This window comes from Carettochelys insculpta, chromosome 12 (genome assembly GCF_033958435.1).
Source record: "Carettochelys insculpta isolate YL-2023 chromosome 12, ASM3395843v1, whole genome shotgun sequence".
In the NCBI taxonomy this organism is placed as follows: domain Eukaryota; kingdom Metazoa; phylum Chordata; order Testudines; family Carettochelyidae; genus Carettochelys; species Carettochelys insculpta.
Genome location: NC_134148.1, coordinates 4,058,489 through 4,070,934, shown reverse-complemented (window position 1 = coordinate 4,070,934; position 12,446 = coordinate 4,058,489). Strand labels below are relative to the sequence as shown.

Genomic DNA, 12,446 nt, shown 5'->3' with positions numbered 1-12,446 from the left:
AGACCGGAGCCTCTGGCCCCCAGCAGAAGGGGGTGATGGGGCGCTCTAGAGGGCAGATAAGCAGTCTCATGAGCATGATCAACACATCAGGTGACAGTCCCAACAAGAGCTCTGTGATCCAACCCATCACAATGATAAAATAAGGTTTACAGCTTGAGATAGGCATGTGCAGCATCTTCACTCTTTTAATTTTACGTTAATTTCATTGTTGTAACGATCTAGCTTTCTGAGATAAACATTTTATATGCTACATTATCTATTGTCTACCGTGTATATTTAATTTGTGTGTAACCGTGTACTAAATATATATAGTGACATGCTGGCAAAACCCGTGGAGCGTCCACATTCCCAAGGCGTTATGTTAACAGCACATCGACAGAATGTGGCGTTTCTGTCAGCCATGTTCTGCCGCTCCCCCATGAGGCAGAATGCCTCTCTGGAAAGATCTTTGACAACAGGAAGCCAGTCTGGACAGTCCAGGGGCTTTTGACCGAAAGAGAGGGCTTCTGGGACACCGGGCAGCCTGTCTGCTGTACTTTCAGTTGGCCGTTTTGTTGAGAGAGCAGTCGGGCAGTCTGGCCACTCTCTGTTGACAGAGCGGATTGCTCTTGCAATCTCCTTGGTAATTTGGTTGCCATCTTTTGACAGAACTTCTGACAAAAACTTCTGTTGACAGACTGCTCTAGTGTAGATGTAGCCAAGGACTCAGTGTACCTATATGCTGTGCATATGCCAAAGCTAATGTGACACATTGTATCTATGGATGTAGGAAAAAACAATTTGTATGTTGTATTGTAGAAGTAGCATGTGATACTACAAATACAGGTCTACACATACCCCACAAAGAAGCAGGGTTAAGGTAGAGTGTACAGCCTGAACTTAAGGTAAATATTGATTTCTAGACACGCTTGGAAGGATTTTATATTTATTGGTAAATGTCCGTAAAAGTCAATTTCACTTTACACACAAATCAACAAAGATATTTCTATTGATTGTAATTTGCAGGCAGCAAAAGTAAAAAAAATGCTGCTTTAAAACTTTGATTTAGGGATATTTATGTATTTTGATACGTAATGTTGACAATTTGTTTTAACGGGCATAAAGCTTTAACTTTTTGAACCCCCACTGTCATTAAATAATTCTTAGGTGACATTTAAATCTATATATTTTAAGGAATTTGTCTGTTTGATCAAGATTTCCTCCTAAACGATAAGAGCTAGGACCACCAAATTCAGTACACCACTTCCTCTTATGATAACTCAAAGCAACATAAGGGTTTGGTTGTGCCTGAAATGGGATTGCTTCTCATGAAACCAAACAGAAGAGAGAGAGTTCTCTGAATTGACATAACTGAGTGAACTTCTTCAAGGCTTTTGAAAGAAAAAGATTAGTAAATAAGAATTCCATGACCTGGAGTAGTTTAGCTGGACTCCATCAAAACACTCCCAAGCATGTTATGAGGGAGTCTTTCACCTGTGAAAGAGCTGTGGAATGTATGCATACAGGGCCGCTAAATGTCACAGAGCAGAACTCTTCCTGGCAGATGTCTACCACAGCCGTAGAATTGCTGAGCCTTTCCCCTGCTGTTCTCCTTAGCAGATGGTCAATAGTCCAGAAATCTGTTGGGGGAAGTTAGAGGAGTTGGGATTGCTGGATCCTGGGGTCAGGGGTTTTGGAGCCATTGAAATTAAAACCACATTCATGCAGAAAATGCACGTGCTAACCTCTTTCCCTGCACCCCTATGCTTCTAACGCACGCTGTCGTGGTCCTTCCTTTCAGTCACACAGGCAGGAGTGCTGGACTCTGCATCTGCAGAAATTGAGGACAGGGGGCTCCTTCCCGGCGTAGCTAGGTTATTCTTGCATGTGCGTACATTCTTTCCTTCGTTAGTTTCACACTATCCAAGGTGAGCGAGAGAACCCTTGCACATGGTACAACACGCATGGCATATAATTTTTGAAGCCTCACAACTGTCAAAGTCAGGAGCAGTTTTCCTGAGGAAAGTCAAATGCGTTGCTCTGTGCAGGCTATTGCACTACCAAATTCCAACATTTTACCAGAGCAACTTTAGCATTAGCAGTGTCTTTACAAGCAAGCTTTTTATAATGGGAAAGATTAATTATTTTGCTCCCTCCTGACTGCTACCCAAAAAATGACTGAACAGTTTTTGCAGATGTTTTGTAGAGCCGCTTACACCAAGGAAAAGCCCTAATATAGAACATTTCAGTCTCGTGGGTCAGAGTTTTGAAGAAATATGAGTGACAAGACATGGTCTTTGAGTGAGCAGATCCACTTTAATGGTTTCTAACTCTGAAGAATTTTTAATAAGAGTTCAACAATAGAAGAAGCTTTCAAGGGGTTGTGGAGCCTTCATCAGTAGATATGTAGTGGGCAAACCAGGGATTGTTTAGATTCCTTCCAATCTCAGTGATTCGAGGATGAAATTAGATCACTTAAGAAAAAAATACGTAGAATAAGTTATTGTGATTTGTTTTTCTTTCTCCAGACTTGTCAAGTGTGCCAGATGATGCTACCTAACCAGTGCTGCTACTGTGCCCATCAAAGAATCCATACTCACAAGTCCCCCTACTGCTGCCCAGAGTGTGGGACACTGTGCCGATCAGCCTATTTCCAAACCCATGTCAAGGAGAATTGCCTGCATTATTCTCGCAAAGTTGGATACAGGTTTGTGCTGCTTAAACGCGTCTGCTTGGGAATGTGAGGAAGAATGGAGGCCTGTTTCATCTCTTTGGAAAGAAGACAGATTTTTCGTTACCTGTTACAGAAAATTAGGCAGATTGAGGTGCACAAGTTACAAGAGTTGAATCCAAGGTCTTACTAAAAGATTGGTTTTGCTAGATTGATAGCATAAAAATCACTTCCTCCAGTCAATTTGAGAAATGGATAACGCCTTATTTTTTCATTAACACAAAGGAACAAAATTGGCATTTTTCACATAATTGAAGTATTGGAACAGAGAGGTGTCAGGTAACGTGCTTCCTCACCTATCCACGTTCTCCAGTGTGATATTTGAAATATTTCCTGAATGCTTTAGGAAAGCACATACTTTTTGTAGCTGCTGTATGATAATATCTGTTCTTATCCCCCCACATCCCCCTGCCCCAAGGCTTACCACAGGGAAGGGGAAGGGCATTTTGTACTTCAGCATCATGTGTGTTGTGTCACCGGGGGGACGATGTTGATAAATCAGCAGCTCCTTTTACAAAGGACAGGATTTTTATGAAAGTACCTAGAAGGGGAGCAGTGAGGCCACAGTTGTCGCTCATAGTTTTATCGGTATCCCTGGGTATTCTTTGATGTTGAGGCCCAGAAGAGATTTTTTATTTATTATTATTATTATTGATTTGCACTGGATTGCAGCGAAGAATCTCTGTCATGAGCGAAGGATGAATTGTGTTAGGCATTGCACACACCATACAAGAACAAAAAGAGAGTTCCTACAGCAGAAATCTTACGTGCAAGACAAGAGACAACAGGTAGATGCAGCAAGCAGATAAGAGAAGCACAGAGAAACAATGACCCAAAACTGTCCAATGTGGAAAGCAGTGGTTATGACGCACTTGCTCTTGTGAGATCTACTTGAGCAGCATTCATGTGCGCTGGAGAGGAGGAGCTTTGGGAGAGCTGCTTTCACATGCTTTGGAGTGGCTGATCAGTGCTGTGAAGATCCCGAACAGCTTCTGGTTGTGTTGGAGATCTTGTCTAGAATGGAGAAGCCTGGGAAATGAATACACAAAACCACTCTTAGGCTCCGGGTCTACACATCACATACCTGATGTCAAACCTGAGTGAACACTGTTCCCAGAGCAGTGTGGAAGGACAGCTGAGCTGGTGGGGTAGCATAGGTCATTTGAGGTGGCAAGAGTTTGGAGAGCACTTGCCGGAGGGCTGGCATCTCAACAACAGATTTGGGCTTGATCCACACATATCAGCTTGACTACGTTGCTCACGTAGTAACAGAGAGGTGGCCATGTTAGTCTGTATTCAGTGAAGCAAAGCAGCAGAAATGTAGCACTTTAAAGACTAACAAAATGATTTATTCTGTGATGAGCTTTCATGGGACCATAGTGACTAAACACCCAATGTGCACAGCGCTATGTCACTGCTGAGGCTTCTCCCATTGGCATAGCTGCCTCTTCTCAGGGAAGTGGGGTATGTGTGCCAATGAAAGAAAATCCCCATTGGTACAGGTAGTCTCTTCATTAAGCACTACAGCAGAGCAGCTTCACCCAAGCAGCACTGTAAGCATAGACAATTCCTGGGGTTGTTGCATATAGCTGGTTGTGCTGGGTGCACACGTCTGGGTGGAGGAGGAGAGGGCATGCTGTCAGAGGGCTTACCTTTTCCTTTTCCTTTTCCTGCTCCTGCTCCTGCTCCTGCTGATGAGTGTCAACTCCCAAGGCCAAGGCCAGACAGGATTTATGGGATTCTCTTCAACACAGAACTGATTAGGGACAATATGACTTTATTAAGGTTATCTACTCCAAGTTACTGCAAATTATTCACAAGGTACACATTAGTAAGCCAAGTACATCGGGAATGTATAGGTCTAGACAGGAGGCTTTTTGGCTTTACTTATGCCCCTTCTGCTACAGGGAGTTCTGTTCCCAAAATGCCTCACTTAAGGCCGCAGCACACGTTGCTCCAGCTGGGGGGAAGTCCGGGGCAGTCCTAAGGCCAAGACTCCCTGGTGAAAATCAGCTGGGGCGGGACCTGACAGTGATTTTATCTCTTAGCCGTTTACTGGGTGTGCGCATACCGGCTCAACGCCACTTTTAACGTTCTGATGGGGCTGAAGCCAGGGTTGCCTTGGTTACTGGTTCTCTCTAGGTTCCCACATCTAAACGCATGTGTCAGGGGATGATGTGGCTATCTCGTGTTTTTGTGTATGGGGTCCAATATTGTAACAGGCTGTAACACAGGGATGGGAACTTGGTTGTATCACAGGAATGGAAGTTCTTACTCTTGCTCTCTGAGGTCTTCTGGCTGCTCTTTACGCCTGCAGACAGGTCTGTTGGCATGTTACTTGACAATGCCGTTTTGCGTTAGCTGTGTTGTGTAGAGGACCCTTCCCTGATGCACAGAATAGCGTGCGTGTGGGTTTTGACCAGGAAAAACATGTGGGATAGGTGGAAAGAAGGAATGGTTAAGCTGTGAGCAGCTGTGTGGCCAGCTCAGTGGAGACAGTATTCCTAGGTCTGTGTAAAGATGAATTGAGAGACTGAATGAATGGATGACACCTTGTCTGTAGGCCGTTGGCTGCCCCACTGTCCCTTCCCTTTGATGTAGAGTATGTACACACTGCAGTGTAGGTTGGTAAGAGTTATGTAACTTGGAGTGTGCATTACCACCACCTCCTCTCTTCCCCAAGTGCCGTAAGTTTCACCACCTAAAGCACACATATGGCTAGCGCCGTCGGTGAGAGCTTCTACTGCCAGCGTAGCTACCACCACTCATGCGGGCTGGAGTAAGGAAGTCAGCTGGAGAACTCTCTCCTGCCTACTTGAATGTTTGCACCAGCAACACTCCTGGCAAAGCTGCTTGGATGCAGCTGCACCACAGTAAGCTCTGTGCTGTATCAATAGCCTTAGTTGTTAAGCAAGCCAGATGCAGAGAGCTGGGCTGGGCTGGGTGTACTATCCCTGGAGGCTGCTCTGTGCTCTTTTCCCAGCAGGCCCTTCCTTGTCTACCCAGCCCCGCAGGGCTCTCCATACCTCATTCCTTCCAACCTCTTCATTAGTGTGGTTTCTTTTCTCTCTCTCCTCTTTTCCGCTGTTTGTTTCCATGTGTCTGACTCTGAAGTGCCTGGTGCTGAATGCAGTACTAAAGAGACGGTCTCATCAGAATTGTGTACCTGGCGACATGGGACATTCCATCTGAAAAGCATAGTCGCGTTCATTGCTGCCATGGTGAGCTGCATTGTAGTGTGTTCTGGACCATTCCCCCCAGATCTAGGTAGCCACATTTTTCTGAGCTGAATCAGCCTTTTGCTCCTTCCTGCCTGCATTCGTAGTTTCTCTAAGGTGTCTTGTTTTACTTCTTTTTCTCACTGACGGACATGCCACAACATTTCAGGACTGGTCAATTCTGTTAACATTCTGCTTAGTGCCACTTCCAGATCTCTACTGAGGAGGTCACGTGAGAGCTAACACCATACACTGGTGCCCCCCACTCCTCATGTGTGGGTTTTCCTTTGAAGTTGTAGCGAAGCAATGCCTGGTGTTGGTAATGCAGATTCTTTTCCCCTCTGCCTTCCAGGTGTATCCACTGTGGAGTTGTCTTCATGTCGCTAGCTATGCTGAAAGTGCACATTCATGAGAAACACTGCGAAGTTTTCCACAAATGTTCTTTTTGTCCCATGGCCTTCAAATCTGCAGACAGCACCACTGCGCATATTACTAGCCAGCATCCAGAAGAGGCTCACAAGACAACTCAGTAAGTGCCCTTTAGCATTTGGAAGCATTCACACAGTTTGCCGTTTGCCAGTTGTTTTGTGTAGACCATGTCAGCCACTGGATGGCTGTGGAACTGACATTCCCTCACACTACTTCTCCTCATCCCCACTCCCCCCTGCGCACACCGGACCTGTCAGAGGAGGAGGAGCAGAAGTTTGTTGTTAGCCAGGGGCTCAGACTCTGCCAAGATGAAGTTCCCAGGCCTGAACAACAGAACGTCTCTTTAGCTTGAGGACGGGGGAAAAAAAGAGAGGGAGCGGCTGCAGCAAGGAGTCTCTGCTGTGGCCTCTTGCCTCTCCGTGAGGAAAAGTGGCACTTAGTGGCAAGGAGTTTGCACTACAGCTGCCTCCTGGCATCTGCATGATGGGGGTACCATTGCCTGAGGAGCCGGAGAAACTCTCCTGTGTTCTCCACTCTGCAGCCTCTCATTCTTCCCCTCTAGTCATGGCTGAAAGAGCTTGTGGGCGCAGGGAATCAGATTGGATTGAAAGTAACAGGTGTTCTCTGAATGAATTGCCTCTGTACATCCATGGCTACCCTCCCCATCTATTTAATGGATCCTCTTTGTGGAGGATCTATGTAATGGTGCTCCAGTACAGGCCTGAAGCATTTAGCCCCTCCAGGGAATGGCTTCAAGTGATTCTGGGGCCTCTGTAGCTTTTGGGGGGTATAACCAAAACACAAGGGTATGTGCAGGCAGCTCATTGAAAGAACTCCATGCTCTGATGGGTAGCTTCCTTTTCCAAGACTGCTCCACAGAGATTTCTTCTGTCTAGTATCTTTTCTAAAGAATTAATAAATTGAGCTTGAACTTTATTTTTAATTGTTACAGGGTTATCTACAAATGTTCTTGTGAGACTGTCTTTAACAAGAAGAAGCTGCTCCAGGAGCACTTCCAGCAGAACACCAACAAGCTGTTGGTGGGAGTATTTAAGTGCCCACAGTGTCAATTAGTGTATATGCAGAAACAGCAGTTAATGCAGCATGTCAAGGTAGGTAGCTGAATCTGACCTCCTGCTAGCATAGAGCCTTGCTTTTGTGTGTGTCTCTACACAGGCAGAAACGAGTCCGAGGGGATGAGATAGTGGTGGGGTTTTATTTTATGTATGTACTTAATTTTTGCTGGGAGACGTGGTGTGAAGTAAAATTTCACTAGACATCTTTAGGTAACACTAGTAAATGTCATAGTAGCGATTGTTATATAATCAGAGAACTGTAGGGTTAGAAGGGAACTTAAGTGGTCATTGAGTTCAGCTCCCTGTGCTGAGGCAGGAACAACTAAAACTGACAGATGTTTGTCCAACTTGTTCTTTGAAACCTCCAGCATGGGGATTCCACAGTCTCCTTCCATTGCTGCAGATTAACCCCATTACATCCTGCCATACCCAAAATGGATGTGCAGAACATTTGAGCACCAGCCTCTGTATCATAATCTTTCACGGGTTTGAAAACTCATCAGTGCCATCCTCCACCTCCAAGTCATCTTTTTGCCAGACTAAAGCACACCCAATTTTTTAAACCTTTTCTTATAGGTCAGGTTTTCTAGGACCTTCATCCTTTTTGTTGCTTCTTGAAGACTCTCCAGTTCATCCACGTCTGCCCCAAAGTGTGACTCTGAGAATGGGACACAGTATTCCTTCAAATGCTGGCCCTTTTGCGTGTTCCTCTATGGGGGTATACATGTGCTCTGGGAACCAGAAACTGAAGTTTTTCCCTCTCTGTTGGTGGGATTTATCTTTGGTCCACACCTATGCCCTTCCTCTCCTTATACTCAGGACTAAGTAGGACCTGGCTTCCTGCCCAGTTCCTTTCTGCCACACCATGATTTGAGGTGGAACCCTCCACTATCCACAGAACAGTCACTCCAACTTTGAATCTGTTTGTCAAGTATTAGTTTTAGACCTATTTTGGTCAGGTATAGTTTGGAACAACTCCCTTCCACCACATCTCATCCCAGGTATGGAATGCAGATTATGGCCCAGGAATCTGACCTTTAAGAAGGGCATCTCATGCTCCCAGTCCTTCTCAGTAAATGGCAACCTTCAGGGGTGCCTCTTCTATCTACATTAAGCATCTAATGTAGAGTACTGTGAGGATTCAGTTCAATCCAGCCCAAGCAGCTCCCACCTTGCATGTTGGGCAAGGAGTAGCTCTCCCAAATCTAACACAGAAGCAAGGAAGGGTAGACCAAGATTCAGATAAGCCTTTCCCATCATTCCTCTCCTATCTTGAGCCTTCAGGGAGTTTCAGCAGGAGAGGGCAGTGGTTATCCTCATTGTTCCCAGGTGGCCTGGGCCAGTGAGGAACAACCACAAATCCTCAGGTGGGCCACGAGTGGCTCTCCTTCACCGTGGGCCACAGCAGCCCACAGTCTGCTGGCGTTCCACCTGCAGCCTTGTGCCGCCTGCCTCTCCAGTGTGGCTTTCGTGCACCAGAGCCCTGCACTTACCTGCTCCTCCCCTGCCCTCCCAGCAGTTTTGGAGCACCACAAATCACCTGATTCACATTCTGTCCCTGCTCCTGCCCCTCCCTCCAAGAGCTGGAACAGCCATGAAGAGCTGGGCGGGAGGAGTGGGACAGGGATGGAGTGTGAATCAGGCGATTTGTGCACTCTGAAAATTCTGGGAGGAAGGGGAAGGCATAGGAAGTGTGGGACCTCAGTGTGCAAGAGGTGCATGGGGGAAGGAGACAGCCCGGGGGTCTGCCAGCCACAGCTGGAGCCCCAGTGGGCTGCATGCAGCTTGCAGGCCACAGGTTGCCCATCACTGGCCTGCACAGAATTAGTCCTCAACTTCTTCCAGCCGTTAGCATTCAGCCATCCATTTATCTGTATCCAGTCGTTCCCAGACTTCTTGACATAGAAGAGGGGCAAGATCGGGTATCATAATCCAGAGTGTCTACCTCAAGACTGCTTTAGGTTCAGTACCCCTCATGTTCCATAGCAATTCATGCACCTTTAATAGTAGTAGTAAGGAATCCACCAGCAAACTCTGTTTAGCGAAGTGGAAGAGATTGTCTATTTGGGTACAACATCTCCAGCTCTCTCCTGAAGCTGTGACTGTTCCCAGTATTCTAGACTACCTACTAACCCTGAAGACCCCAGGTCTTTCCCTTCGCTCCCTATGATTGCATTTAGCAGCAATTAGCACCTGACACTGTCCGTGATAACCTTTCACTTTTACTCATCCAGGAATTGTACGTTTTCTAAAGGGTCGCATTAGACCCTTCCCTTCTGAAACTAAATGCACTCCCACATGGGATCTTAACTTGATACTCTCAACATCAATCACTGAGATGTTTGAACCATTAGTATATGGTTGTTGTCCCATCGATCTATGAAAATCTTCCTTCTAGTGGCCATCAGGTCACCAAAAGGAGTTGAAGCACTAGGAGATCTTGTGGCTTCTCTAGCTTATGCAGTTTTCTGGAAGGAAAAGTTTTTGTTGGGATTACGCTCAAAATTCTTCAGTCTTTCATGTAAATCAGACATCACATCTCTTAGCCAAAGCCTCATGACAGGGAGAAGAAGAGACTCTGTTCTCCAGGCATGTGGCAGGCATTGGTGTTAGCTAAGAAATTGCTAGAATTGGCAGAAGGAAGGACGAGACAAGCAATCACTTCACAGAGATTTTCGAAATGTATTTCAAACTGTCTTCTGTGCTAATCAGTTATCTGAACCGCTCCCCTTTCAGGCATGAGGACCCACTCTACCAGAGTCAAGGCAGCTTTTGTAGCCCCACTTCATGAAGTGCCATTCACTGACATCTCTGAGGCAGCAATAGAGCGCTCTGGGCACGACTTGCACTGTCTAAGCTTCTGCAGCTGATACATCCTTTTGAGTGCTGGCCCTTGAGTCATCAATACTGTGTAGGTCCTCACAGCCTGGTCAAGGAGGAGGGCCTATCAGTCGCCCACAGTGGAGTACATGGAGGAAGCAACACTCGCAGCATCGGCAGTATTTACCATGCGTGACAGCTGGAGTTTTTGAGTTTTGTAGTCACAATCTGTATTCCCCCACCTGCCCTCTTTTCTCTCTGCTTCAGTGTCTCCACTTGTTACATATGCTAGAGGAAGAACCTCTTGGCTATTGGTCCACATCACCCCTTCTGCCCTCAGTCCGGAGCATGAGGAGTGGAGGGGCGTTAGGTGCAGATCAGCAGATACTGCAAGCAGAAGTCTTTGTCTCGGAGGCATGGAAGGCATGCTACCCCCCCAGTAGAATGCCTCCAGGGACCACACATCTCAAAGAGCTCCAGTTCGCAGATAAGATCAGCAGTTTCTCTTCTGACGGGAAGAGTACCTGTTGTTTAAAATAGCTGGTCCCAGACTTGTGGTTGGTTGGCAGTTGTTTTATATTGAAGCAAAAAGTGTAAATGGTTTTCATAATTCACATATAACGAAGAGGGAAGATTTTAATGAGGACAGACTGAAAAGCATAAAACATATCCCATTGAGAAACATTTCTATTTCTAACCACTATTTTTCTCCGATTACCTTCCTTGTACATTACATAAGTAATAGACATTTGCATAAAAAGAATGGGGTTGGTTCATCACATCACATGGCAAGTGGCAAAACCCCAGCCCCATAATATTACTGGTGGTAGTAGTAGCAGCAGCCCTGTAAGGCAGCTGGCAGTCGGTTCAAGGTTGTTCGTACTGTGTGGGATAGAGTCCTTCCTTCTTCTTCGAGTGTCCCTGTGGGTGCTCCACATTAGGTGTCGGGCTCGCCTGGTGCCGCAGATCGGATCTTCCAAGCAGTTTCTGCTGGACCGCGCATGCGCCGGTGCGCGCCGCTCCCTTGCGCACTCCTGGCCATGTGCGCGATCCGGTCCCCGCCAGTTCCTCTTAACCGCCGTCGGCTGCAGACGGAATCCGACTAGGCTACGGCCAAGTTAGCGTATTCAGTGGTTTTTAGCTGTTTTTCTTTAAAGTTTTCAAGTTCTTAGTCTATTGTTAAGTTAGCCAGTTGTTATTTTCAAAAAAAAAAAAAAACCAAGAAACAACAAGCGGGACGGAATTCAGTCCAGTCCTAGTAACAAGCGGAGCACCGGAGGCCAGGAGCCCAGGGCCATTAGCCCTCCTGCCGTGGCAGGCTATCCGAGAGGGGGAAAACAGCACAGAGAAGGTGCTAAGTACCCCATTAACAACTAAAAGACTCACCAACAATGTCCTCTTCAGGATTCAATAAATGTGTGTCTTGCCGAGAGGCAATGCCAGCGTCTGACAGGCACAGTCACTGTATAAGGTGCCTTGGGGAGTCCCATGTCACGCAGAAATGCTCCTTCTGTGCAAAATTAACAGCCAGAGCAAGGAAGGACAGGGAGATGTGGCTTAAAATGCTGCTATTCGACAAGGCCCTCCAGCCAGACGTGCCGGAGCGGCTGCAGCAGGAGGGACCCTCTGGGGCCCATAAAAGGAAAGCTGCCTCCCTCACCCCATCAGCGCAAAAACGGAGGAAAGTCTCCCCAACCCGATCCCTGCCGGCAGCAACAGCGAGTGGGACGGGAGGAGCGCACAGCCCCCAGCCACAGCAACAGCTGATCAGCGGCAGCGCGGAGAGCCACATGGAGGTGGCTCAGCCACCGATGATCAAACAGCCGCCCCGCACCGCAGGCAGGGCGGCGGCTAAACAAGTGCCGGTACCGGCGGCACCACAGGCAGCGGCACCAACCCCCGGGGAACCGGCGATGCAGAGTGTGCAGGCACCGGAGGACACCGCTCGTGCGGCACCGCCCAAGAGCGTGCCGAGCGCGGCGCGGACGGGGCCGAGATCCCCTGCACGTCAGGGGGCGGAGCCACCCCCTCAAGGGAGGGGGAAGGCTGCACAGAAAACAAGGCACCGCAGCCCCTCTCCAGACAGGGCTGCAGAGTTGCTTTCTCTCAGCTCTCCACTCATGCTGCGGACTCCAACTAGAAGGCAGGGGTCCCCCCTAGCCTACCCGGAGCCCCCGTCTCCATTTTTACAAC

General features: G+C 47.4%; 1 protein-coding gene across 3 annotated transcripts in view; it reads left to right on the top strand.

Moving 5' to 3' along the window:
• Positions 1–12,446, top strand: part of ZNF592 (zinc finger protein 592) — a 76,051-nt gene that overhangs the window by 39,137 nt on the left and 24,468 nt on the right. For all 3 annotated transcript variants that reach the window (XM_075006677.1, XM_075006679.1, XM_075006678.1), the window contains exons 3-5: positions 2,508–2,686; positions 6,281–6,457; positions 7,310–7,469. In XM_075006677.1, coding sequence (XP_074862778.1) covers positions 2,508–2,686; positions 6,281–6,457; positions 7,310–7,469 — 516 coding nt within the window. The remainder of the gene's footprint in view (positions 1–2,507; positions 2,687–6,280; positions 6,458–7,309; positions 7,470–12,446) is intronic.